General features: G+C 39.5%; 1 protein-coding gene across 1 annotated transcript in view; it reads left to right on the top strand.

The window, feature by feature from the left end:
* The first annotated feature begins 303 nt into the window (after positions 1-303).
* NCKAP5 (NCK associated protein 5) overlaps positions 304-26943 on the top strand; it is a 347069-nt gene continuing 320429 nt past the window's right edge. Inside the window, exons 1-2 of the mRNA XM_033516045.1 lie at positions 304-677; positions 20670-20798. Coding sequence (XP_033371936.1) covers positions 20730-20798 — 69 coding nt within the window. The 5' untranslated portion in view covers positions 304-677; positions 20670-20729. The remainder of the gene's footprint in view (positions 678-20669; positions 20799-26943) is intronic.

Genomic DNA, 26943 nt, shown 5'->3' with positions numbered 1-26943 from the left:
TACATGAGCAGTTGCAATGAACTCAGCACCACTGTGTCAGCAGGGTATTGCTGCCACTCAGGGCAAGCACCAAGAAAATCGGGCACTCTGTTATTAAGGTCACACAAATGTTTTTAATGGCACTCTTTCAGTCTAAAAGCAGGCTTTCAGCTGACTGCTCTTGTTCAGGTGTGTAATTGCATCTAGCCTGATTTACAGCAGATGAGGATCTGACCCAAGATTGGTTTTCTCTCTGTAAATACAGGCAGAATTTGGGCTGAGGCTTTTATGTGTAGCAATTAAAAAAGCAGTGAAAACTTGGCTTCCGCTCATCCCTGAGCTCAAGTTTCGCTTGTTTTGTTGTTTGTGGGATAGTTTAGGCTGTTTAGATGTGAGTGGCCAGGTGTTTCCAATATTGAACCTCTTCGTGTGGAAACGCGCACAGATAAGAGAGCTCAGTCTGTCACAAGCCTTGGTGGAGCTCTTTCAGCGTTTGAAGTTCTGACTTGAAAGGACTGACTTCTGAGAAATCAAGGCACAGAGTCCCAGCCCCTCTCTTTCAGCAGGAACTCTGTGACAGATTCAGATTAGGAGCTGGACTAGTTCTCCAGTGAGTGCCCTGTGCCTCGGTGGGAGTTGATGTGTGTTTTGGCTCCACAGTGATGCTTAGTCTTGGACCTCCCCTCTGAGCAGGAAAGGTCAGTATTTATGCCCTTAGCACCTTGTGAATGACTGTATTTGATGCTGTTTCTTGCTTTCTTGTATTTTCATCTTTGGAAAGTAAGAGGGTTTTCCACAAAATGTACTGTTACTGAAGCTGTCTTAAGTCTTGCAAAGGATATAAAAAAGTTTGTAATTCTGTAACTTTAAATTTGGAATCAGTTGAAACTTTCATTTCAACCTACTTAAGTCCTCTGCTCTGCGCTTTAAAATCCAGGCAGGTTCGCACCCATATTGTTAAACAAAAGAATTAGGAGAATTCTGTGATAAATTGTGAAAAAGGCAGTGCTGGTGTTTTCTTTTTTCTTTTTTTTTTCCCCCCTGTGTTCTTCACGTGGTGAAGCTATTTAAGTTTTTCTTACTTTTTTTGCTTTCCCTGCAAACACTGTTTAATCATTCTAGAAAAACATCAGTTGGGTAAACAGAAGTATTTATATGTGTAGCCCTGAAACTCCTACTAAGATGCAAATTGTGCTGCAGGGAAGATAGTTTGGGCTTTTCTTTCCTCCTCTCCTTTCTTTTTTGACAGTCGGTTAATAAAGACTCAACAATAAGCAGCTGCCTGTGATGTCATTTGGGACTTTGTCCACAGAGCTTGTATTTACAAGTACTGAGCAACTACATAGCAGCAGCAAACCCAACTATCAGCAAACTTCATGTCTGCTGTTACTGGAGGACTTTGGTGCTGTGGAGGGTGTAGAAAGCTAGCTCTGTTCTTCTAACCACAGACTTTTAAAGCTCAGTAAATAAACACTGGATAAACTCAAGAGAATTTCTGGACTGCAAAGACTTCTTACGGTTCTGAGTTCTCCAGGGCTGGCATGTTTTGACTGAACTGCTGCAAGTAAGGCTTTTGCTGTTTTGGTGTTTCTATCATCTCTGTAAAGCTTATTTTCTTTAGGAGTGTGTCAGCATTGCTATTTGTAGTTTTGTTTTAATTAAAAGAGTGGCAAGTATGTAGTTGTTAGGAGTAATTACAGCCATGCATCTGACTGAGGTTCAGGACAAATGAAAACTTCATTCTGGCTTTTGTTTGTATGAGATTATGCTGAAGTGGCTCTCTCTTAATTTAAGTGATGAAACTTTAAGATTCTTAAAGTCTCCTGAGTGCTGTCATTGAGTGAACAAAACCTGGGCTCTCTGAAGGTTGTTCTCTTGTAATTGAATTATATTTATTTGAATATTTGGGATTATTTGGAATTTTTATTATAAATTCCTCGTAGTTTTTTTGTACAGTTTTCTTTAAAAATTATTTTGTTTCTTATGCGGGCATTTATTTCAAACAGAACTTGATTATTTTTCATTTTTAGCTCCTGCTCAAGTTCTGGAGGAGTATAAGTTTAAAAGAGAGAATCATACAGTGCTTTGAAATCTGATACCTTTTGGATAGAATGAATTCTCAATTATATGAGAAACTGTAATTTTTGTTTGGAGTGATTTATGTTAAGAATCACATCACATCCTGAAATATCAAAGCAGAAAAACTCGCATTCTGGGAGCTGCTGTGAAAAAACTTGCAGTTCTGCCTGCTGTTTGTGTGATACAACTGTTTTTCTGACCAGAGATTAACTAATTTTCAGGACAACTAGCTGCTGTGATTGGCATGGAATTATCTGTGTTTGACCGAGGAGTAAACTGGTCCATAGATGTGGTTTATTAAAATTTAGTTTACCCACTTCAAAAGCAAGTAACAAACCCCAGGTCTCTTGCTTCTCATTTCAGTCTTTCACCAGAAGCCCATTCTAAATTACTGTAATTTCAGTTGTAGTGGCTTCTTCTAGGATGTAACATAATCACAGTACTGTGTATGAGGAACTTTTTATTACTGTTTACCTCTGTTTAATGATCTTTGTGAAGACAAAGCACATTTCTGAGAGTTAAAATCAGAAAATTATGATTGGCAAGTGTATGAGGGTAAGTCAGTAGAAATCAATCAGGTAGGAATCAGAGGGTTCCTCATGAATTATCAACACTATTTATTTTGGTTTGCTTTCCTTGCTACTGACTTTGTTTACAAGGCCTCTCAGTCCCACTCAGCAACAGATTTTTTGGGGCTTCTTATTAAGGTCAAAAGGGCTACAACTGCAGATGCCCCTCTCAAGTGACCCTGTTTCTACAGCAGATCAAAACTGTCCAGCTCTTCTTTTTTGATGCTATAATGTGGCTTGGCAGGTCAAAATACTGTTCAGTTCAGGAGCTGTTGTTCTGTCTTTGCAATGGAAGCATATTCTCCTGAGGGGTGGGGGGAACCAACCTAAATTTAGCTCTGCATTAATACCATGGGAATGGCAAAGGCTTTTGGTGTTTCAAATGGGTGTGTAAATAAGAGCGTATTTTTATTCCTCAGGTGTTCATCCTCATTTTTGGGAAATGCTATTTAAAAGGTTTATATGGTCTTTAAAAGACATTTTTGTGGCTCAGAAGCTTTCACCAAAAGCAGGAGTGAAGAGCAGAGAGTTTTGATAGAAGCCTTCCTTTGGGGAGATGGAACAGGTTTGGTCCCTATCACTGACCCCTGAAAGCCAGTCTTTCCTTCCCTCTGTCACCTTATGGCCAATAAAGGTGATCTGCTATTATGAACTGATAATTTACACGTTTCAGGTGTTGTTGGCAAATAAATGGCTTTGAAATCTTCAGAACAGTTAGAACAACATGGGAATAAAAAAGCCCTACTCATGTTCCATTTATCCTTCTCACCTTAATTTTAAATGCAAATTCTAATCTGAAAAATGTGAATTTTACAGCTTTTAAAGAAAACTTCATGGGTTCCTATGGTATTGTTTTTGTACATGAATTGTGTATAAGTGTTTAGGAGGCTTAGATTTATGGAAGTAGAATTCCTGCCCCAGTAAATGTAGAGCAGGAGGGTACAATTCCACTTTAGTCATGAGCTAATCTTCAGCTAATTCCCTTAAAAGCAGAAGCAGACACTCAAAACCTGATGAGCCTGTGGGCATCCAATTTTCATTTTCCTCTTTTGCATTTTCCTTCTCACATTTACATTTTCTTTCTTATGTACCAATGTAGCAAATTAGGATATAGATTGAGCTCACTTTTCAGCCAAGGGATGCCCTGGTTGGATTTTTCCAGAGAAATCTGCCCATGGACACAGAGTATAATCTGATAATATTCTGGGATGGCATTGAAAGGGACAATTGCCAAGAGAATGTCAATTCTTTGGGCTTTCTCGCCATCTGAAAAGAAATGGAATAAGAGCAGACTCCAGCCTGTAATCGTCTGACAAGTGGGATTGGGGTTGGGATAAAAGATGCAGAACAAAGGTGTCAGAGGGAAGCTCAGCTGGCTGAGGAGCTCAGCACAGTGCAGCCAGGGCCAAATGTAGCAGGATGCTCTGCAGCTCGTGTGTGGCTCTGCACGTGTTCAGCTCCTGGCAGGACTGCAGTTATGCTGAAGAAATGCCAAAGCTGCCAGAATACCTTCAGAAGTTAAAGCATGTAATATGCTGTTTTATTACTAAAAGAGGATAAATGTACAATGTAAATAGAACATGAGCCATTAACACTTGTAATGCTCTGTTCTGTACTGTCTGCTGATAGGACTCGTGCAGCATGCAGGAACCTGAATTACGTTAGGTTTTCCTTGATGGTTATGTGAATTAGTCATGATGTTTTCAGGATGAAAAGTTAGATAGCTATTATGTGAAAAACTCTGGGAAATCTTTTATGTGCCCATTGCTTGGCATTCAGGTGGATCAGATAAACGGGGTTTGTACAGCAGCAATGGCTTCTGGAAACGGGCTGTGACATTGTCTATGGGCTATGAATGATGCAGACCCTGAAAAGCGGGTTGGATTATAAAGCAGTGGATAAAAATTATGTTGCTGAAATGTGGACTATTAATATTGACATGCAGCAAGAACAAATGCCAGTGTTAAACTGTATGTTTGATAAGCTTTCCACAGGACAAATCTATTTGTTTTCCAGAGCCAAACCAGCCTTGGACAGTGTGTGCACACAATAGGTCTGGACAGAATCAAATACATGTCACAAATTATTTTCTTTGACAATACTAATTGATTATTATAATTCATCGTTATCTAAATTGTTAAATTCAATACTTTACCGTATCCTTTTGTTTCTTTGTTGCTCAAACATAATACAAATAGGAAGAGTTAATTACCACATGCAACAACAGAGCCGAATTTCATTGTCTGCTTCACTTTGATTGAAGCTGTATTGAATCACAACTGAGGATTTTCAGCAATGGCGGGGAAAAGAAGGAAGCAGGAATTCTTTTGCAGTGGAGTTGCTTTTGATGGGAGTTAGCATTTGTATTTCAAACAGTGTCCTTTTGGCAGCTGGGATCTATTATGCTCGTTTTGCCTATACTAAGTATTAGCTAATTGTGCAAACTGAAATCACATGTGTGCATCAATCCTGTGGGGAGTCAGTGGCAATCCTTGAGGAGCACAGCACAACTTGACACAAGTAGGACTGCATTTGTTTCTAAAATTACTTACTCCTCTAGATATGAGCACTTGGCTTGTTTCTTCAGTGCTCTGCTGATGGCCAGAGCTGCATCTGGTGGGTGAAAGGAAGTAATGCTCTCCTCAAGGGGATTCTGGAGAGATTAAGTGATGACTTAATTTATGCAAAGTCCTAAATCTCTGATCTACTCTATCTTCTAAGATTTGGTGTAACTGCTGTAAAATGTAGGATCTTTTCTGCTGCTCTGAAATGATCTGACAAAATGCTAGAGTGGTAAGATTTTGGGGGGTTATTTTGCCAGTAGAGGGCCATGTTAAACTGGATAAAATACCTCCCTCTTGGACTCACGTTTTCAGTGAGGAACAGCTTAAAGCATATGGTTGTTTTCAACGGCAAAATGAGAAAATAATTAGATCTTTTAGAAGCTATTGAATGATTAATTATTTGAAATCAGAATCACATCACTTTTACAGTATGATGCAGTTCTGTGTCAGTCTAATCAGACTGAATTTTGGCCTTTAAAATACATTGCACCTACCTGTTTATTCTAAATTGTTCAAGGTTGATAGATAGAGCCCTAATAAGTCATTAAGCTGACGTGATATACAGCAGCAGCATGTACTTTTGCTATAATGACACAAATGAGGAAAGAATTGTTTTTCAGAGGTACAATCACGTTTGTTTTTGATGTGGCCTATAAACTAGAACTCATTATTCAGGCTCTAGTGCTGCAGGAGTTGACCTTTGGCAAAATATTTTGTTATCCTCAATCTTTTATACAGGTCTTTTGTGAACTCTGCTCAGCTCTCATTTTGCTGATTGCATTTAAAGTCATTTATTGCACAGTGTTTGCCCTTCTAGCAGATGTTAAAGGATTCACTGCCTCCCCCTTAAAGGCTACTCCTCCACAGCATCTAATTATAACCTACACAAAAGATTAACAGATGTTATAATTGTCTTTACTCATTGATTAAATAGTTTCTGCATGATTTGCTCTCTCTTCCTCTCATTGCTGATTTGTGAGGTCTTTCTGGATGAGTCTCATGCATCTGCAATTTGTTAACAGTGCTGTCTTCAGTTTTTAACTTTTTGTGATTGTGGTTCAGTTTGAGCAGGTTATTTTATTGCTATTCTGCTGGAAAATGTGATAGAAATGTGTTTAAAACAGGTGCATGAATACCTGCTTTGATTGCACACATTCTTGTTCTTACTCTTCCTTTTAACCACTCCATCTAAAAGATATGTAAAATGCAGACTCATTTTCGTGGATTTAAACTGGATACTGGAGGGGTAAATGCTGAGAGTTGCTTAGCAGTGGTTTTGTCCCTATATTTCGATTACTACCTGTGGAGGAAATTAGTGGCTGAGAAAATCAATTTAACAAAATTCCTAGGAGGAAATTTCTAGTAGGACTTTGCTAGTAGAACCATTATAAAACTTTTTTGGTTTTTTTAATGTGGTTTATCCCTCACTTTTTTCCACAAAATTAAGATTACCTTTCTTGAGCTAATTAATCTTGTCTGTGTTTTGTTCCCATGTTGAGGTTGGGGCTCTGTTCCTGGATGGATCCATGGTCCTTCCCCTACAGCACAACAGTGCAAGCTTAGCAACTGTTGTTTTATATTCTTATAAACATTATAGCATCTTGAACAGGGCCAGACCAAACAATGTTCCTTTTCTAAGAGGGAAAACACCTTGCCAAGTGTATTTAAACTGCTGGGGATTGATTCTACCGAAGTGTCCTTCCCTGTTTAGATTCTGTACAAGGTTTTCCTATTTTCTGTCATTGACACAGATTTGAGTAAATGATAAGTCCACAAAAACTTCCCTGATAATTTTGGGAAGTCTCTCATTTCTATGAAGCTGCATCTGCCACGAGGCCTAAGCCTGAAGGGCTCTGCCTCTCTTCAGTCCAAATTGGTGTAACAAGAAAGAAAATGAATGGAAAATATTTTTCTCACATATTCTCAGACAAAATCTTTGAATGGGTTAAAGAGAAGCAGGTTAAAGGCTTGAGGCTTGTATTATGGGCTTGGTTATTCAAAAGCCATCAAGTATGGTGATGTTTCCCCATCCCATCCCCTAAATCCTACTCAAACACAAAGCTGTTTCCTTGATTCCTAGCCAGAGAACCACCTCGTTTTGAGGTTGGGCCCACCTTCTCCTGCCAAAAACATTTTGGCAGTTTTTACTACCAAAAATACTTGAGTTCTCTGTGGGTGTCTGGGAATATTGATTCAATTAATGTTGGTTCATGCATATGTAGGACTCCCTATATGATTCTACTTTGTTGGTGCTGTGTGTATTTTTGTCTTTACAGTGAACACCATACATGGTGCTGGCTGTGACATTTTGACAGAGAACCTACAGCACCATAGGTTTTTATTTGGTTTTTAATGTTGGTACCTAACGTATAATTAATGAGTTTTAATAGTGTGATTGATAATCTTTGCAGTGTACAAGAGCATGGGAGTCAAAACTGCTCTAGAAACAGAGGTACTTTGTTTGCAAGATTAGCAATGAACACTGTATCCTCCTTGTTTTTAAATGACATCTCAATGCCCCTGAATACTTGGAATTTATGAGCTGGAGGGAGCAGATTATAGATTAGTAATAAGAAAATTCCAGGGTGCCAACTGTTCTTGCAAAGTGTATTTTAATCATATAGACACCTGTCCACTACCAACTTGTAATATTTCTTAGAGGTCACTGAGCAGCCAGCTGATAGAAGTCGCTTTTATTCAATATCAACCTCATCTGAGTTTGAAACACTAATCCATGCTAAAATTCTAATTATCAATAATTAGACCTGTTTAATCCCCATATTATACTAGAGGTAAAAGGCCCAGGTTCTCTTTGCAGTTACATATGAGAAACACTTAGAAAATATTACAAGTTCAGCTAAGTCATTAAGGATTTTCAACATCTGCTGCTATGAAGGAAAGCACTAAAGTGAAACCTGGCGTAACATTTTAATAAACAGCTCTGTGTTATGTCACTGGCTGTTAGCTCTAAATTTTGAGACCAAGATCTTCATCTATATTTTGAGGCTACAGCAGTAAATGAAAGAGATCACCTAATGACTGACAAAGGTAGCCTAGGCCTCGGGTTGGCCATTCTCCTTGTCTCTCTGCTTGAGAATCTGTAGACTTGTCTAGGATTTAATGATGTGCTTTCCTAAAACTAGTAAATTCCTTCCTTTAAACTACAGCTCTGTCCTGGTGTTATTGATTAGGAATGCATCCAAATGTTCATGGGAAACCAGTTCTGTCATTTATATTTACCAATTTATCTTTAATCAAGCGAATTGCTTTTCTTTTTGATTACTTGAAAATTCTCCTGTCACAGGAAAAAGCTTTAATTTAAGACATTACTAAGAATTTATCACCCAGATGAAAGTTTTGGGTGCAGTCCTGGGAGCAGAATGGTTTGTAAAGTACACAGCCACATGCAGTGCACCACAAAAAAACAAGGGTTTTCCTTGTTCATGGAAGGGAGCAAATCTTATTGATGGGTCCTGTCTCCCCAGCAAAGCACTGAAATCTCACTTTTACCCACTGGTGCTGTCTGTGTGAAAACAAGTTATGCTGTACCTGTTTTACTTATTCCTCCCTACCTGAATTCCAGGTTTGGATCTATGTGTCCCTGAGGATTCTGAGCTTGGATGCAGAGTTCAAGAGTTTATAACTCTGGGAAGCATAACTGAGACCCTCCTGAGGTCTCTGGCTTTACCAGCACCAGCTGGGGATAGATCCCTTTAGCTCCTACCTTGCTCAGCTTGGACGTGGTGGAGATTTAACTCCCAGGATCCTCATCCAAGAAAGGGGGAAGGATGTGAAACTTTGTGTGTTTAGGGCACACCCTTGGGCAAGAAGCCCCATGAAGGCCCCACCTGGCTCCTTTTCTTTTCCCTTTCCTGCAGTCCCGTTGAGTTTCTCTTCTCTCTAGTAGCTGCAGGTAATACTTCTGTGAGCTAACAAGGAAAATCAGAGGTGAACAGCACTCAAGACTGCATCAACCTGCTTAATTCCCCCACTATAAAAAAAAAGGGAAGGGGGGCTGCTCTAATTATTTTTTTTTAATGCTGCTTTAATGCTTCCTAGTTTCCCCTGCAGGGAGGATGGTTTAAATCTGTGGAGTGAGTAGGGGATATCCGTCTCACCTACATAGCTGCTGTTGGAGGCAGATTCTTTTCTTTGCTGGTTTTAATTCAGTTCTAGCTGAATTTCTCCCATCAAATTAATTTTGACAGGACAGCAAAGACGTGAATGAAAACTGAGTGTCTTCCACTGCACAGTACAGAGTTTGGAGAGAAGATTATTCCTCTGTTTGAGTTTATAGTGATGTGCACATCTGGTAGATAGAGAAGAGTAATGACACAGAGAAGAAGCTCTAATAGAAAGTTTCACTATTAAAGCCTTTGACAAAGAGGATTTATTCAGTAAATGACACTTATATATTACTGCCTTCACAGGGCAGTGAAGAAACTGAGACAGGAGAAGTCAGTGAATCAACCTAATCTCCAACTCAAAATATGGGCAAACACTTAGGGTTTACCTGAAATGAACCAAATAGATTTTTTTTTTCCTTGCTTATGTTCAAAACTGTTTTATTCCAATAACCCTGAATTAATAAATTTTATTTAGAAAAATCCTAACTTTTAAAGGTTTTATTTAGTCTTGAAATACGCTTTCATATTCACAGTGGATCATTTAAAACATGTAAGTGTACTAACACTTTTCCTTTCTATATTAATAATACTTTTTATTTCCCAGCTGAATTTTGAGCTAAATAGTAATATTGAATAACTTTGGTTATTGCAAATCTGGAGAGGTGCATAAACTATACAGTTAAAGGCTTTATTTAAATCTGCATAGCATTACTTCCAAGAAATAATCTAGGTAAAAATTATCCTCTTTGAGTCTTTACATGAATTCTATGGACAAAAATGGATGAAAAATTCTGTGCCAACCCAACTGTTGTTTCTACAAGCAAAGACATCTTTCAGATTTTATTGAATAACTGACTTATGAATTGCCAGTGGTTTTGTTTTTTGTTTTTTTCTTTTGTAATTGAACTCTTTTTACTTTGCATTCAAAATGGACTGGTGCTTGAGAGATAGACTAAAGAATTCTAATAGTATAGCTCCTTTCTTTCTAATATTTTCTGGATAGTACTGTATCCATAATCCCAAAGTGTTGGATTATTATCTGTGATGGCAGTCTATATGTTCACTGACATTTACTTGGTAGAACTGAGGGCAGGTGAGCTAAAGACTGAGAGAATGGCATAAAACATAGAAGAGCTATGAACCTTTTAAGTAGGAAATTCATTATTATTTTTTTAAATTTGCATTTTTATTACATTTCTGGCAGATGGAGAAATTAGAAATCAGTGTGTGACAAGCAGCCTTCACACAGAGGAACTGGAATAAGCACTGCCAGCAGCTGATGGCATGGGGAGGAAGGATGGAGTAACATTTTTTCAAAAGCAAAAGCCTTTAATTGTCTCTAATGTGGATGAACTACAGCAAAGTACAGAGATGCTGAGAGGAAAGGCAGAGCAGACTCTTTTCTTCCTCATCAGGGTTGCTGGACATCTCATTTCTGGCAGCATTCTCACATTCAGTATTTTTTTGTACTTCATCCTGCCTTATTTTTTCATATGATTCTCTGCATTGGATTTCACTTTAGATGATTTCTTCAGCTACTCGGCATCATTTCCCCCTCTTTATTTCTTTTCAGCCTGCTGTCAATAAACCTAATCAATTTCTCACTGTCTCTAGTGTTAGGATATGTCCCTCAAACTTGTGTGGATGCTCATGCCTTGACACTTTAGTCTTCTCTTTGTCATTGTTTAAAGCTGCTATGAAGGAACTGGTTAATTGTTCCCCACTGAGTCAATACTTTAATCATCTTTGCTGCAACTGTATGAATTCCACAAAGTTTGTCTCTATCCTTTTGGCTGAATTCAGCAAAAGAGATGAGATTTTTCTAGAATTGCAGGGATAAGAGGTGGAGGGCTGTTTGGTATGCCAACACTGTGCAGTTCTCTGGCACCATTAAGAAAATATGCATGAAGAGAGAACATCATTCATTTTTAGTGTTTCCATGATAGTTTTCTTAGCCATAAGCTGAAGGTGGGGTTTAATCAATGTGTATCAATTCCTTTCAAATTTATGGTCTTGATATCCCACAGTCCTACATGCTCTGCTGTGTAAGAATAAAGTGAACTTCTATTGGCTGGGATATCTCCCTGGAGTTTTCCTTTATGTATGCTCATCAATGTATAGGGAATACATCCCACAAAAAACTGAAGGTGGTGGAGCTGAGTTGTACCCTGTCACCTTTCTGCTGTGACCATGAAGTACAGACACTGCTGAAGTGGGCATGAGAGTTGGAGCTGAATCCTTTCAGGTTATCCTTAGAGGATGTTAGGTCAGCAGAAGTGAGAGTAGACTTCTAACTTCTGTAAAGGCTGAAAAAATTGGGGAACAGCTGAAGGATTTCAGTGCCCATTTTTATAGGAGCTAGATTAGTTCTGGTTCCTCCAAATTTTGCTCTGCTGCCACATCTCTTGTTTGTCTTGTCTGTGAACAGAGTGAACAGAGGTGACTGCAGAGTCCAAGGACTGGTAGCTGCCCTAACTGCACAGTTTTACAGAACTCTGAAGGCATTTGCACAGAAAAATAGTAATACATGAGTTTTTTCTGACAGAAATGTGCATGCTGTTCTGTGTGGGAAGCACCTGGAGCTGCTCAGCTGACTGAGACTGTGTTCTTGCTTTGCTCCCTGCTCGTCTATCCCTTCAAACCGGGGGCTCAGTTCTGGTTTGCCTGGAAGAGATCACTGCTGGTTTTCCCCTCTTGTTCTTCCCCAGGGTGGACTTTAGTTATGGTGGGGTGGAGGAGCTATTTTCACATTATGCAAACAGAGGAGTGGAGCCCTTTCTCAGCTGCCCTCTTCCCAGGTCATGGAGGGATGGAATATATTTCACTGTACCTTATCTTCCCTTATTTTTCACAGCACAGAATGGGATTATGAGCTTGATTCAGCCTTTTTTTTCTGGGCTTTTATTGAGCTAATACCCTCATCATGAGGTTACTGCCTGTAATGTAAGGACAGCCCCTGGCCCACTGGGAGTGTCTGTACAGCAAGGTGAAATGTGAGGCACCGTGTTACAACCCACAAAGCCCCAGATTCATTAGGAACAAATTCTCCAGCCTAGACACTGACATTTCCCTCTGATGCAAATGACTTTGGTTATCTAATGATGCACAGAGCTGGATGCTGAACGTGTTACTAGTAACTAAGGAAACATTTTTACAGTACTTACTTTCTTTTGGGAGTTTTCCTTTGAGCCATGTGAGCATTTTGAAGTGTTACCCAGTGCTCTGAGGAGTAAAACCAGATGTCTGAACACTATGTGAAGATGGTTTAATAATTCCTCATATCCACTGAGCTGGAATACCACAGTAAATAAATGATCTTTCATTCCTTTAATCTCTGCTGGCAGGGAGGACCAAAAGGGGTTGCATTTATTTGGGATGCTGTGGCCATGGCAGACGTCATCATCTCTTTTAGCAGTGCAGGTGGGAGGGGTGGAGTGCACACAATGAACCGATGATTTTTAGTGGTCCCTCTGGACTGTGATTACAACAGATGGGCAGGCAGAAGAGATGCTGACTGAAATGCATCTGCCTAAGAGAATGAGGGATCTTTAGGCACATTTCAAAAGCTCCTAGTTCCAGTTTCAAAAGCTGAATTGGCAAGCCACCATTGCTTGCAACAGAGACCCTGATACAGATCTTACATGTAGGTCTGAAATTCTTGGACTTTCTTGAGTAGTGCCTTGATTTATACTGATGAAAGAAATATGAGAACAAAACACAAATCAAACTGAGCAAAACATAGAAAACTTGAATATATGTTTTAATTTTTTTCCTTCAGTTAGTTGTCTCTCAAACTGATCCAGATTCTGAATTTAATTGCATTTGTTTTTCTGAATATGGGAACATATTAGATGAACTCAATGTCATTGCCTCTGAAGAAGATCTGTAATTCAGTGTTTGAGATTTTTTTTGTTGGGTCTCTGCTGCCAGCCAGCCACTTTGCCATGAGGAATAACTAGCCCTACTAATGATGTACTAGATTAGAGGTTGCTTCTAGTTGATGCCAGAGGTGTCTTTATTGGGATATAAATGGGGCATTTGCTTTTGAGCCTTGAAATCATCACATCACCCTGTAGGTCTGTGAACAGTAACAGTGACGTTTCCTCAGGTCCTGGAGTTCAGCTTCTGCAGGTGGCTGGAACTGACTATTTCTGACTAAGCTCAGCTGTGGTTCCCAAGGGAGACAAATGTGTGTTGAAACCCCCAGAGGCAGCTGCTGCTGTGTTCAGAACATTCCTTTTGCAGGTTAACAGCCTTGCATTGCTGAAAGAGGCTCAGTGACTAAAGGAGTCCATGTTTACCACATAATAATCTATCTCACATAATTTCTAATAGTATTTGGTAATATGTAATATATAATTATAGGTGGTTAGAAACTGAGCCAAGACATGGGAGCTTTGGATCTAATGTTTCCTTTAGCCTGAATAGCCTCAGTCATGCTTGGATATCTCTTTCCTGGTTACAGCTCTTACAGTGTTCTGAAGGATTTGATTTCAGTGCAGAAGCTAAGGATACAGAAACACCATTGTCATAATCTGTTTTTTATTGATGATAACCCTATAATATATCCTTTTTCTTCCCATGCTGTCCTGACTACAGATTCATGCATTCTGTCTGCTTATCTTTCATCATTTTTGTCTTGATAATTTTATTGCATGATATGAATGCTTCATACGTCCCATAAAAGCAAACAGGGGAAGGTAATCCTTTGACCTTTCAACATTCTTTGGTGTAATTTACTGGCGATTCCTCTCCTCCCTGAGGCACAGCCCTGAAATCCTATGATAAAAATGGACAGCCAATCCAAATAGAAAACATTGAAAAGGTTAAAGCTTTGATTATGTTAGTCTATAAATGTTCATAGTCTTTTTTTTTTTCTGCCAGAAAGAAAATGAGAGCTGAAAATGGCAATGGATGAATCATGCTTATTACAGAATACGGAAATGATATCGGTTCAACCCATTCTTGTTAATGCTGAAAGAATATAATCTTGTGCCCTCTCATTTTATGTCACTGCAACCTACCTTATCCTCTTAAAAGAATGCATGCATCCATTTAATTAACCTGGTGAGATACTGAGATATAAATCTTTTAAATGCTTCTCATGCAATTCATCTTGACAGCTGTCGTAGTAATAACATCTTTAATGCCATATTCTTTATTTTCTGATGTATTGAAATTCCTGGTATTATTTTGAGCACACTGATAGGTTTGCTGGATTTAAGCCCTTAATCTTAACTTGTTTAAATCCTAGGAGAAGTGCTATAGAAAGCTTTACTGGTTGTTTAGTTTGCTGAATAAACGGAAGATTAGTTTGCATGAAGAAAGCATAAATATGTTTTGAAAACTGTGGCTGAAACAGGGTGGAAGGCTGGGATTCTTTCTTTCACATGTGTTTCTAGAATGTTCTACTGAGAGTCTCTTTGCTGGAAAATGATCACCAGTGAGAAATTGCATAAGATTATGTGCTCTACTGATTCCCTTCTGAGGGATGGGAGGGATAAGGGCAGGAGAGATTCACAGCATTTGGCTCTCAAACGAGTCATCCTTTTGTGTAGACTGCCACGTGTCAGTGTCACTGAACTTCCTTAAAATCACAGAAAAGTCAAAGAATCATGGAATAGTTAGGGTTGGAAGGGACCTGTGGAGATCATCTAGTCCAACACCTTTCCAAGGAAGGGTGAAAGATGAGCAGGTTCCTTGTCTAGCTCTGGCCCTTCCCACACTTCTTTGGGGAGCTACTTTATCATGGCCTGGTATATGATGGGCAGATAGTGGTAGGACAAGGTGGAACAATTTTAAAAGAGGAAATGTTTGGGTTGGGTGTCAGAAATTCTTTACTCTCAGAGGGTGGTGAGGCACAGGTTGTCTGGATAAGCTGTGGATGCCCCGTCCCTGACAGTGTTTGGGTCCAGGTTGGATGGGGCTTGAAGCAACTTGGTCTGGTTGGGTGGCATCCCTAAACATGGTGTGGGGCTCGGAACAAGATGATCTTTAAGGTCCATTTCAACCCAAGCCATTCTATGATACTATGACTGCTGGAAAGTTTTCAGTCAGAGCTCTAGGACCACTGGATTAGGGAGTTTTTTAGGGGCTAAAATACCTTGCAGGGCACAGTTGACTCTGGGCACTGCCTGAACAGTTCCAGTAATCTTTGTAACAGCTTCAGAGAGTGTAAGAAATTTGTGGTGTATGAAAATTAATTATTCCACAGGAAAACAACAACAAAAAAAGAGAAATAGAAAGGAATATTATTTTGCCCAGATATTTCAGAACCACTTGATATATTTTTTAATACAACTTCCCAAAGCCAGTCAATATCTAGGTACATAGGCAGAATGGTACAGCAGTGCTGTGTTTGCTGTCTTGTAATTCCCATAATATTCTACTCATCTAAGCATTTTAGCTTCTTGCATTGGAATTTTTCTAATTTAATTAACTCATTAATGCTGCCACATGGCACATTCTCCTTCCCTGTCTGCAAAAATGCAGTTTGCTAATCTAAATAGCAACCTAATCCAGTGGGTGTGAGTGCATGACATGTACATTAGTGCTAATGAACTGCTGACCAGCCTCAGCAAATACCTGGCAGTATTTGGCATTAGGCAGGGCCTGTCCACGGTGCTGCTGTGAAATACACTGGGGCAAAACAAAAAGCATTTAGCTAAGTGCCAGGTTGCAGAAATGCTGATGTTTTTGCAGTTTTCTATTTCCCAAGTGTTGAATTTTGAAACACCAACTCAAGGGAGAATTTAGGAATTATTTTATTGCTTTGTCACTTAAAGTCATGACTGAGCTAAATACCATGATGGGGAGAGATAAGGGTGAGGAACTGAAATAATTTTCATGGTTGCCTTTTAATGACTAGGCTGAATGGTTTGAATACTCTGCTGTTAGGGGAAGAGAAAACCCAACCTCCCAAAAACCAAGTGAAATAATAAAATTCATTAGTATAAGCCTAGTATATTTTTACTGGCCTATGCCTAACAAGGTAAATGTAGTGATTTTATAGAGCTGGACATTGATCTGTTAAAAAACATCAACACTCTAATACTGGAATCCTTTTTTTTTCTTCCAGTTCTGGGAGGCTCTGATAAACTGTACTTACTATTCCTGCCCTGCAAAGACTGCAACAAAAGCTGGTGTATGAACAGTGGTGTTAACACCAGAGCTGGCAGAAGAAACCCAGCTGCAAAATGACACACTCAATTCAATTAGGTTCCTAGGAAACTGAATCACTCCACAGATTGGTAATGAGATATAAAATCTTTCACCTTTAGGTCACCTGCTCATTCTAACTAACATTTGCATTGATGACAATTTTTACTTTCTCATTGCTGCTTCCTGACCTATGCCAGTGATATTGCTTCCCTCCTCCTCTCTTTGCTGAGGGATAATACCAGTTCGGGTTGTTTTCTCTCATCTTAAAGTCTGGCTGTCAAGAAGCAGGGCTAACAGAGTAGAAAAAGCATTTAAAGGTGATCACTGTATAACTCTGGCCTCATTCTGTTACCCAGTAGTTAGATTCCCACAAACCACAAATCCTCTCCTCTTGTTAACACCTGGGGAAGACAAGCTGGCTGCTGAGAAGGAATACCTTGTTGCCCCACGGGTGTTTTGCCTTCTGGCAACATTAAGTTGTGCAAAGCCAGGAGCGGGGAGGCTGCATTGTATCTACCCAGAATTTAAACAAAAGTATGCTGGTTTGCAGAGCTGTCATTGTTGTCATGTGTCATAACTGTTAAATTTATATATGTTGGTAAGAGAAAAATAAATACAGTCCATTTCCAGTTACCAAACAGATATACTGTGTGCTAGTTCCCAGCTGGCATATGTTGGCATAACTCTGTTGAAATGTGACTGCAGTTTCAAACTGCCTGAAAATATCTTGGATGCCTGTCCAAGGAATACGATGTTGTAGGTTTTCATCAGCTAAAGCAATATACATCAATCATCCTTTGTTACTGCTAGAAATGAAGAGGGTATTATAATCCAAGAAATTTCTTGCATAGATTTTAGAGAGTTCTTTTCTATGTTAATCACATCGTTTCTCCAGGGCATACTTTTCAAGCCATCTCCTGCAATAATGAACATTCTTGTACTGAGTAATACAAATAACTGCACTTTAGGATATATAATCAAGCTGATGCCTCTGGCTTGCTGGCTTCCTGAGCAGTGAGGGTAATACCCTATTGAAGCAAGATCACACTTGGGTCTTCCTCTGAGAGTTTTTTCTGTGTCCATACAAAACCTTCTGCCCTGAGCTCAGTGCAAACCTGAGAATACTTTGGGCAAACATCTGGCACCTGCATTCTCTTAGGCTGAGACCCATACACTTCTTGGGGATACAGCCTTTATGGCTGAGTGCTCCAAACAGAGTGCCTGCCCCCATATGCTCAATATAGATGAACTCTTGTCCCTTGGGGAAGAGTACTTCAGCAGAAACATTTCCTGGAGCACAAAGAGCTAGAAGATGAGCCCCCAAAGATTTGGAAATATGTGTGTGAGTGCAGAATGGGTGAAGACACCATAAATCAGATGTGACTTTGCAGTGGTTCACAGTTTCACCAAGGTAAATGGCATCATCAGGGTCTGAGTGTTGATCACTGGGGTCTTTGCTGTAAACATTGACAAGCAAATTGGTCAGGGAAGGCAGGTAAATTTCTACAGTCTGTTTCTTGGTAACACAAAAATAGTATTTCTGATGATTGGGAAAGCCGGTCCTCAGCACTTTGGTGTTCTAAGACTGTTCCATCTGGACAGATGTTCTCCTCTGATGAGCTTCCCAATGGAGATGTTAGCTCCATTTTGAGTTTTTGTTAGTCTGTTTGGTCTCAGAGGAAGAGAGATTTACTCAGAAGGGTAATTTTTTTCTTTGTGACAAGCAGTATGATGCACAAAAATTCCCATTCCAAGATGGAAACTTGTTCTGTTTTTCTTAAGTGCTTCACTCTGATGATTGTTTTTCTTTAAAGGCCTCCTGAGATGGGTACTTTGAGGCATCAACATATGTTGGTGCAGGTGATGTATTGTATTATCTTGTCTGATAATTACCTGTGATTCAAAACGTTGTGTGTTTAACCTTAGGTGGTTAACTCTTCAGAGAGATGTGTGACAGCCTGCTAAAGGTAATGTGCAGAGCTGGGAGCTCCATGGTGTGGGAAGGAGTGGAGCCAGCAGGTCTGGAACTGCTGCACCAGTACATGAGCAGGTCCTTGTGCTCTTCTAGGTATGGCTACAGTAAATCCACTTCAAGTGCCCAGGGCAGCACATAAACTGTCGGAATAATTAACAATAATCCTTCCTGCTTTTACTGCTAAACTAGAATTCGGGGTGGTTCCACCAAATACCTGCAGACAGGCACTTAACTCCTATTGCCCTTCCATGGGGATTTCTGGCTCCAGCTGTAGCTCTCACTAGCTCATTCCTGAGTGGTTCTGTGCTCAGCAAGGGCTCCCTTGGTGGAAGTCATGCTCTCCAGGCATGATGCATGCTCAGGAGAATGATATAATGATTACATAAGGTCATGTGCTGATTTCTGGCACAATCACACAAACAGTGTAATACATTGCAACTCTGTTTGTTTAAATCTATTGCAGTGTTTCTTTTGCTCGTTAATCAGGGAACAATAGGAATTATGTGATATCACACCTCTGAGATTCTTTATCAGCTGAATTAAATAGCATGTGTAGTTTTAGGGTTGGAACTATGCAATAAGCAAGCAAGGACTTACAGGTAAGAAAAGCCCACAAGGCAGCAATTAGCATGGTGCAATAATAGATATTCTTACCATTGTAGGTACATGTTCTCATTGTGAGTTCCTTAGATGAATATACAGAGAGTTACCTTTAATCTGTTTGGGAGAAAAAAAAACCAGCCTGAACTCTGGTGTTGTGTGAGTATAACCCAGAAGTACAAAAGAAGAGTAGGAACCAGCAGGTGCTGTTCAATAGAAGGCTGGATTCACCACTGCAGGGTTTGGTAGCTGGAGCACTTGCTGCTCCCCTTGGGAAGTGCTTTAGAGGAGCAGTCCCAGTGTGATGCCCAGAGTGCCTCTGAACCCTGCTGGATTCCAGCAGCTGTGCCTGGGGCATCCTGCTCCCCTTGCAGGCAGCCTGTGCTTGGCCCACGTTCAGGCTCCTGTGTGCCCTCGTGGCAGAGCATTTGGGGTCAGCTTGAGGAAAGAGCTGGGAAGGTTTTATCCGCCTGATATCCCCACAGCGACAGATGGGATCGGTCACAGGTGCGTGAGAAGTCAAGTCTATCCACGGGCATGCAAATGTGTCTGCAGGGCATGTCCAAGACTGCTTTTGGGAATGCCAGCTGTGCTACCCTACAGCAGAGGTATTTGTGCATCACCTGGGTGCTTGTGACCCGAGGTGATCTTCACAACAACAAAAAGGATCAGAAACACACAGATCTTCTTTTGCCATGTCTTGTTTTTTGGGGCCTGCAACACGGTAAATACAGATACAAGAGAAAACTTCTGTGCATATCTATATCTGCCTTAATTCTGATTTCTGTTATCATTATACTACTTTCTGTGAATTCTGAATAAATTCATTAACTTTGCCCATATTCCTGTATCACAAATAATAAATATCTTAAAATAGAAGCTGAAACTTTCAGATGCACATAGCCACAAGAACATTTAGGAAGAGAGCTGGTAGCTGTTACTTGTAATCTGTGGCTTGGCTTTAGTTGAAACCACTGGCCAAGAATTACCAAACCTTACAAAACTGGAAAGCTTAATTCCCTCTGTGGTAGCTTTATGGGCTGAATTCCCTGGCTGCTCTGTACAGGCAGTGGGACTGTCTGATTATTACAGCAGAATCTTTGACCTTAAAAACTTAAGGCAAGTGCTGAGGGCATTTGTCTCTCGTTAAGGATAATGGGAGTTGAAAGCTTTTAGAACTCTTCAGGATTAGGTTCAAATTTTGTACGTTTCAGTAGAAACACAGATGTGCCAACAAGTGGGGCTTACTGAGGAGTGCAATTAATGTGAAACAAACTGTTTCCCTCCCCCTGCCCAGCCTCAGGTAATTCATTGGCTCTGCAAATTCTGCTCCCAGCCCAGTTCAAAAGACTATGGAAACATGGGTGTATTGCTAAAGACAGTTGTAGCAGATTTTTTTTCTTCTTCCTTTGAGAAGCGACCCAAACAAATTGGTAATATTTCTGTTTGGAGAGTTTAGATTTTTTGGCACAGAAAATCTCTTCCTGGAACACAGCCTACTAGAAACACAAAGTTATTAGCTGTTGGGTTATTACAAAGTTAATGATGAAAGACAGTAACAGTTAAGTAGGATATTGAAATAAGCATTTAAATATTTTACTTTTTTTTTTTCCAGTGATGCTGAAAGCAGCCTGACATTTCTAGTCGATCAAAAGGAAAACAAATAACCTCAACAATGGAGAAAAAAAGACAGCTACAGAAAAGGGAATTTGGGAAAAGGCTTTCTCTGGACAGCAGTCTTGTGGTAAGAGTGAATATTTACTGCATTTACTGAATATATCTTGTCATAAAAATTTAGTTTTTAAGAGGCAATACTCACAATTATACACATTTTAAAGCTGTTTATATCTTCATCAACAGCATTTTGTGATTATTTGGATTTTCCAGAAAAAAAGTACTGGAGGGATTTTATAACATCCTAGGTAGAAACTTGTCATCATATAGGAGGAAAAAGTCCCTGAATTCATTGAATTTGCACAAGGAAGGAATCCAGACAATTATAACAAATTTGTTATTAAAATACTACTCAGTTTCTGTGAGATCATTTTGTGTTGCTTCATACTTAGTATATGACGGCTGTAAGTAGCTCAGGTCCTGTGTCAGAAATGTTTATCAGGATATCAACAAAAATGTGTTCACCATAGTGAATCTATAAGCTAATATCTGCTGAAAGAGAAGCATAAATGCCATAAACTGTAAAACAATTGCTTTTGCTCTACCTAAGACTTAAATTCATTGGAGATTATATTCTAGATTTATTTTTAGTTAATATTTTCAAAGGATGACTGAGATGAACAGGGAGTTTTTAGAGCTCTATTATAGATCCCTGACAAGAACATGCTCATAGACATGGAAGAGTTGTGTACGAGGATAGAAGTGCCCAAGTCAGGTATATTTAGCATGACAATCTGTAAATACTGAAACAGGCAAATCTGAGAGATCCAAGGAAACCTGTGCCATCTCTTTGAGAGGTAGTGACTTTGGGACCCCAAAGCCCTTTTGCCTGCAATGCCACACTTGTGCTAACCCCATTACTTGAATTTTACATATTATTACAACTATGTAGTTTCCTTCACCTTATGCTAAAATTGTGGTCTGGGCTTCTATTTCCCCCACAGTATAAATCCCACTGACGTGCTAATGCATTGAACACGGACTCAGCAGGCTTCAGTCTATCCACTGATGCTCTCCAATCACCTGCTGTGTTCTTTATTGGGGTCAGCAGAGCAGTCCCACCTTCCCAGGTTTCCACCCTTTTAAGGACTCTGCTCTTCCCCCTCAGGCCTTAGCTACAAGGCACGTCTCAGGTAATGTCAGCTGGCCACTGAAGAAACGTGCAGAGAATGTTTAAAAAGATGTCTGTCCTTTTCTTGGCACCATTTCTTATGCTGATGAATTACAACCATTTGTTTTGAAAAATATGATTAATTGGAGAGAAATAAAAGTAGTGAAGAATAGTGAATTCTCTCCCAGATTCTGAGCTGCTCAAGATCCTAAGAGCTCTTTAAGATGTACCTGTTCAGGCCATGCAGCTCAGGGCTCTGAAACTGAGATGTGACTGTTTTCAGGTTATTCAGCCTGCAACAAAACCTGCTCTCTGGGCTTGCACACACTCAGCACGTCAGGTCATGCTCCCAACACTTTAAAACTCTTTCTAGCTTGTGGGCAGAGAAGGAAGGTTTGGTATGAACTCAACTTTATGTAATACACCTGGAGACAGACAAAATCTGAAAGGTTTTATAGGCTCAGAAGTGTGTTCAGTCCCAGGGCCTAAACCTCTGTTATTAGTTCTAGGCATACACAGCCCCAAAACAGACTCCAACCTAAATCCTGCAGCTAAAATGTACTGCTGTGATCCAAACAATCGACCACAGACTGTCAATATTTATTTGGAGAAAATGTTCACAGAAACTGGGTACTGAAAGCTAAGGGAAATGCTAGCAGTTGTGAATTTTGCATAAGGACATTGCTTAGTATGGGAAATCAGTAATATTTTCCCCTAAATGTTCTCACTGATGTAATGGAGTAGTTTTAGCCTTTACTAAATGTATCAAGGTAGAAACTTTCACTTCTCTGGGGTGACTGTGATGTGCTGTGTGGATGGAAACAAGGAACCAGATATTTCTGGCTTCCAGTCCCACCTAGTGGAAATTTGGATTTGATTTATAGCCAAGGTTAGGCACTATGTCTAATTCTTACCCTTCCTTTTGAGTAAGGGGAGAGTAGAGAGAGAGACATTTGCTAATGACATAGGAAATATTGTGTGTGTGACACCATCCAAAGTGTTTTGTGCTATAATTAGTCCATGTGCATATTGAAGCACCCATAAGGACTTAAATTGGAGGAGAAATTCTGGCTGTGTGGTGTGGTGATACTCTCTCCCTTCTCTTCAGCCAGGGGTGAGTAGGGTGGGATGTTACAGACAGCTGAAATCAGTCTTCCAGCACTGGTTTGAGGTCAGTGAATTAGTGCCAACATGTGGCAGCTGAAGTTCTGTGGCTGATTAACCCATATTGGTGTGAAAGTGTTGAAGGAAATGTGTTGAGGGAAAGAAATATTGCCATATTTCAAAATTTTGTACATATAAATCCATCATACTGTCATCACCCAGGTGTAAAGCAATATCTTCTGCTACAGGTGGCATTTACAGGTTGTGTCACCTGTCGAGTTTCAGTGCACACATCCATTTGCTGTACTGGGGTGTTACAGCTCTGTGTATGTGAAGCTCTCCATTGAGTCAAATATGTGTAACTAGATCTAAGAGTGCCATCCATACATTTAATTAGAAACTTTGGAGTACTTTTTTTGTCCACTCCCAGCTATTATTTCAGAACAAATTGGAAGAGAGATTCTGAGATTCAGGTGTCCTCAGCAGCCTGGTAGTATGTCACACGGGTGCCTTGTGACTCCATTAGATGGAATTGGGAAAGGCAAAGCCCTTTGTATTTTCCTTGTTGTCCCCAAATTCCTCTTCTAGCATACCTCCTCTTTATTGTTGCCTTTATAATATGTCTATCTTCTTTACCCTTGTATCATCAAACTCTCTTTGAGCAGCATGCTTTAGTCCAGTTCCCTGCTTGTCTAAGTTCTTGCATCTCTCTTGTCCTCTCTCTTCCCAAAGGTTTTGTGTTTAACCTCTCAGGCATTCAGGATTGGATGCTCTGCTCAGGAAATCTGGCCTTGATTGTCTCAAATCCAGCTTCTCCTTGTTTGGTAGAGAGTTTAAGCATTATCATACCTCAGAAGGAATTGTAATTTTTGGGTGTTTAAAGAAAATATGTTTCTACTTTTGCACTCTGGATGATGAGACACAAATGGGAGTTTCTGATAACATTCCTTTCCCTGCCTGGCTCTTCTGCTTTTCCCATCTGCATCAGAATGTAATCTTCTGGAATGTTTTTTTCCATGATTTAATCTACAAGTATTGCATAGTGTTGTTAAAAAATCAAAAAACTTCATCTTCCTTCCTTGTCTCTTAGACTGTATATAGAAGCTATGAAGGTATTGATGGAAGAGTGAGAAAATTAAAGAGGTGTTTCTGAAGAAAAGACATGATTTCTCTCTCCTTAGAATATGGATATGGGCCTTCAAAATATCACCATAAATTTCACCAGTGTTTTGTGTTCGGGCCTGCTCCATCAAACAATGGGTTTCAGGCTTCAGATAAGAAAGATCCATGGGACATCCTTCAAACAGGGAGAAATTCCATAGCTATTAAAACACTCCTCCTTACGCCACAGGCACAGTAACTAGTTTTGGATCACTCAGATAAGGAAGGGTTCAGTTTTATTTCCTCTACTACTCTACCCCTTGCAGGTATCTTGGGCAGATAATCTTTACAATGAGAGCAAATAAATGTTTTAAAATTTAAAAATATAGGTGCACAAATATATATGTTCATAAGATGTCTTTCATAGGGGATAATTTTTTAATGAGTGATGATCAATGCTTTACTGTAAGTTAGTAGTTTGAAAGCACTGAGTTTAACAAGCTCCAGAATCCTACCACAGCTAAGAAAAGCCAGAGGAATTGCTACTACTGCTGCCCAGGTTAAAGGGACATCTTGCTGTTAGCTTTAATTAAATTAGACTTCTATCAGCTTTTAGTCATTATATCACTGGTGGTATTCCAGAAATCTCCAGTACAGCCAATGGCTGTTACTGCTCTGTAGGTCTCCAATATTGGCAACATGCTGAAGATTTGTCATATGCCCAGTCATATACATCTGCAGTCAAAGCAGGTAAGCCTGCATTGACATTGATGTTTTATAGCTTTGTGTTCAGGTGAAACAGAAAATATTTGCTTCATAACAATTCTCACAGGTAATCCTATGAGATCAGTTATAGAAAATGATATCTTTGTCATTTCTGCCAGACATTTAAAAACCAAAACATGCCAAGGAGGATATACCTTTTAAAGTTTCAATATAGTTTTATACTACCTTATTGTCTCATCTGTTGTGCAAGTGATGCTACTGTATTTTGAGTTTATAAAGTTTTCTTCATCAAAATGAATCCAATCAAAACACCACAACTTGGAAAATCCAATTGGTTTGAGATGGAACTTGAGATTGAATCTATTTTATTTTAAGTAACAGCTCTGCATTTGTCATGTTTTTATGACACTAGTAAGGATATTTTGTTATATACCTGGTTTTAAGATGATAGGAAACACAACAATTGAAGAACAAGGTGGAACTCTTTCTGGTTTCCTGTGCAAGAAGTCAAGACCAAAGTAATTTCTATTATTGCCACAGTACTTCTGTTTAGCATGAAAACAAACTGCAACATTCATGATATTGAAGGAGTGTATTTATTTGGAATGTGTTGTTTAGTTGTCACATAACACCCATGTCAGATTGTTATCTGTTAAAAGAGAAACAGTTCTTAAGAACATTTTGCTTTGTGTATCTTAAATCCTTTAAGTTTGGTTAAATAGAACAGCTTACAAAGTGGAAGAGTGTAAGTACTTCATGGGTTTGATTTTTTTTATGAATAATTTTCTTCCTGTTGAATCTTGCATTTAAGCATAACTAGTCAAAAATAACTAGTGAAAGAAACCAGATAAGAACAATAAGGAAAGGGATTTTCTGTGTCCTTTATTAATTTCCAGTCAGGATATACAAAGAAAACAAATATGAAAATTCATAGTAAAATAAAAAAAAAAAGTACTTTGATAGAATTTAGGTGCCTATTTTTTTTTTAATATGTGTAAAATGAAGACATATGAGACGATTTCTTTGTTAATATTTGCAATTTATTTTTTGGTATGTGAGGGAGGTAGCTTAGACAATGATATTAAAAAGCCTCATGAAGGGATTGATTGTATTTCACGTTTTCCCTACAAAAGTTCTTTAACAAAAAGAAAAATGGAAAATCCCCAAATCGTAAATAGACCCAAAGCCAAGCTTTTAAGTAATTTGTGTGGGATGAGGGGAGTGTTAGAACATATCACTGCCACCAGGGCCACGTTGGCTACTCTATTCACTGGGGTGTTCTTTGAAAATAATAAAAGCCCTATCCTTTGCCTGATCCAAACTGTCCAGTTGCCTCCCAGGCCCTTTTGATCAGGAAAAAGTCAATGTTTCAAGCTGTGCTCTTTATTTACGTAGATAATTCCCAGCCTGACTACACACGTGGTTCACCCTTACAGCTGTGGTGGCATTTAGCTGGGGAGATTTGAGAACAGAATATCTTTTTGAAGCAGCCAGCATTTATCAAAGCAGAAGTTTTTTGTTTTATTTAAAATAAGTCTTTTGCTTCTGAAAGCAAGTTGTGGTAAAGTGCTTCACTGGTGGCTGGTGAACTGTGCCCTGCTGCTTTCATTCTGGTCACACGCTCCTGTGGGGCTCTGTAGGATGGGCTTTAATGGCACCACTTTGTTGTAATAAGGGCAGAGTGTAATGTAATGAATTGATGTGGGGCGTGGGAGGAACACCTCCATCTGCCTGCAGCTGGATTGGTGGCATGGGCAAAAACACTGAGTTCAAATGGAGACTGCTGAGAAGGGTGCATGTGTTATCCGGGGCTGGGAGCCAGGAATTCAGGGGTTAAGTCTGACATCTGTCGTCTCTAATCAATTCCTAACTCAGTTTAATAAATTTCTAATTCAGTTTTCTCGTTAACAAAACTCTGATTCAGTTTTCTTGTCAATAAATTAGGTGTTATAGTAATATCTTACCTCATAAGTATTCCAGGAATAGTCTGTTATTAGCAAGAGTCTGTGGCTTGCTTTGATATCTTCAGATGAAAGGTGTCAGAGAACATGACGCTGTGCAAAGTGCTGCAGCAGCAAGGCAGGAGGGGAACCCTTCATGTCTGGGAATTAAATTCTGGGAATAGCCCTGACTATTTTTTTTGCTAGTTGACTGTGACATTCACAGCGTGTCT

Source organism: Parus major, chromosome 7, assembly GCF_001522545.3.
Source record: "Parus major isolate Abel chromosome 7, Parus_major1.1, whole genome shotgun sequence".
NCBI classification, from domain to species: domain Eukaryota; kingdom Metazoa; phylum Chordata; class Aves; order Passeriformes; family Paridae; genus Parus; species Parus major.
This window is presented reverse-complemented; position numbering and strand designations above follow the sequence as displayed.